The 1,979-nt window shown below is 52.5% G+C and overlaps 1 protein-coding gene across 1 annotated transcript in view; it reads left to right on the forward strand.

Annotated features, from left to right (window-relative positions):
* LOC126581704 (protein bicaudal C) overlaps positions 1-1,630 on the forward strand; it is a 5,230-nt gene extending 3,600 nt beyond the window's left edge. Inside the window, exon 8 of the mRNA XM_050245553.1 lies at positions 1-1,630. This exon is cut by the window's left edge and continues 226 nt beyond it. Within this exon, the coding sequence (XP_050101510.1) occupies positions 1-434 (434 nt within the window). The 3' untranslated portion in view covers positions 435-1,630.
* Positions 1,631-1,979: the final 349 nt, after the last annotated feature.

Raw genomic sequence — 1,979 nt, forward strand, 5'->3', positions numbered from 1 at the left:
GCGGTGGAGGAGGCAGTGGTAGTGGTGGAAGCTGCAGTAGCCCAAGCAGTGCCGCAAACGATTCGCGCCTCAACATGACGACTACGATGATCGAGGTGACGCCACGACACCAGCGCGAACAGCTGTCACAGTACAACGATGTCACGACCATTCTGACTGGCCTGGGGCTGGAGCATTACATCAAGAACTTCATCAATGGGGAGATCGATATGACAGTCTTCCAGACGCTCACCGACCAGGACCTGCTCAATCTGGAAATCAAACCGCTCGGGGCACGCCGCCGTATATTGATGGCAATACACGATTTGTGTGCACGGCAGGGTACCGGCATGTTCGGCAGCGCCCTGTCGCCCTCGGCACTCTCAACTTCCCTGTCACGTTTCTCTGGCTCTGCGGCTCCCGGTGCGGAGCGACGTAGCTCCAGTGGCCAATAGTGGCCACCAGGCGGTGCGGCAAGGAAGCGGGAGTGCAGAAGCCTTCCCATGGGGTCTGGAGCGGTTGATGGTCAAGCTACAAGCGCCGAGCCACTGCTTGCGGATGATTTGTGGACGCGAAGAAAAATTAATTAAACCTGCGTTTAATTAATGTCGTGTACGGTTCGGACTCACCCGGATCGCTTCGGTATCGATTTGCTGCAGCATCTTAGTGATCAGTAATTGAGTATCGATCGGTATCGGAACCACCACCCAAAGCCAGCAAACGAAAGCAATGTGAGTGGCCAAATCGACACTCTGTTCTGAGGTGAGAAAGTACACGAATAAGAAAAAATCCTTCAACCGAAAGCGGAATCTCCTTGTGGGAACTGTAACCGGAGAAACGACTCGTCCCAGTGACTCGGATTAGGACGAACACATTCTCCCAACAAAAAAAAAATCCCCCCAACCACATACCCAGCAACGACATCAAGACGCCAAATGACACGATTTGACCAGATGAGGACTAAGGAGCACAACGAGAACAAAGCCGAAGCCGGCCCCCCGAACATCGCATCTGACACAGCAACCACTGCGACTGAAGTGCAGCGAGGGCGACCGTGAATGGCACAAAGCAAGCCGGACAATAATTGCAATTAAATACAACGCAGCACCCGTTGCTACACTCGGACAGCATTGGACGACGACCGGCTGTTGGCATGGCGACGGGAAGGACATTTTGACACACGGAACCAACAAAATACGTGCCCAGCACTTCAACCCCCGCCCCCACTCGTTCCCACCGGATAGTTCGCTTTCGGCGAAATGATTTTAATTCCTTTGATACTGAGCATTGGGACACAGAGAGAGAGAGAGAGAGAGAGAGAGAGAGAAAGAGGGAGAGAGAGAGAGCAACGCGACTGGACAGCTACTCCGGACCACTATTATCCCTTCGCGGTGCAACGCAGCAACCGCGATGCGCCAAGGCAGCCTTGTGTGCATCCGCTCAGTTCAAACAAATCCGCGACCCACCACTCCCCAATGGGAGGCTTGCGAGCCTTTTATTTTCTTGCATGATTATGATGATTATGATGATACCACCCACCCGGAAACCACGGAAAACCGACCCTCGGACCGACCCTCGCACTCACAAGCACACTAATTGCATGCCTTTCAACTCTTTATTGTATTGATTTTAATTTGAATTTGAAAACAGACTACGTACCGCCCCTCGCTTTGCCCCCCCCCCCCCCCCTCTGTTCTTTGGGCCGGGGCTTCCGGCAACTCCGCTGCTTGTTCATTTAGAAAGCGGTTGGGCATAATTTATCCTTTCTAGACAGTACCATTTTCTAGTCGGTATACGTACGGCTGAACACGATTGGGAAGGAAAAGACAAAGTTATCCAGTGCAGCGTGCACTTGAACAGCCGACCAAGCCACCAGAACGAACTCATACGCCTTATCCGCTTTGCTCCGAGTGCACGCATGCGATGTTTTCCCACGCGGACACGCGTTTCCTTTCCAATTATTTTTATGAAGCAAACTTGTGGCGCAAATCTAATGAGCA

The sequence above is a fragment of the Anopheles aquasalis genome, chromosome 2 (genome assembly GCF_943734665.1).
Source record: "Anopheles aquasalis chromosome 2, idAnoAquaMG_Q_19, whole genome shotgun sequence".
Taxonomy (NCBI): domain Eukaryota; kingdom Metazoa; phylum Arthropoda; class Insecta; order Diptera; family Culicidae; genus Anopheles; species Anopheles aquasalis.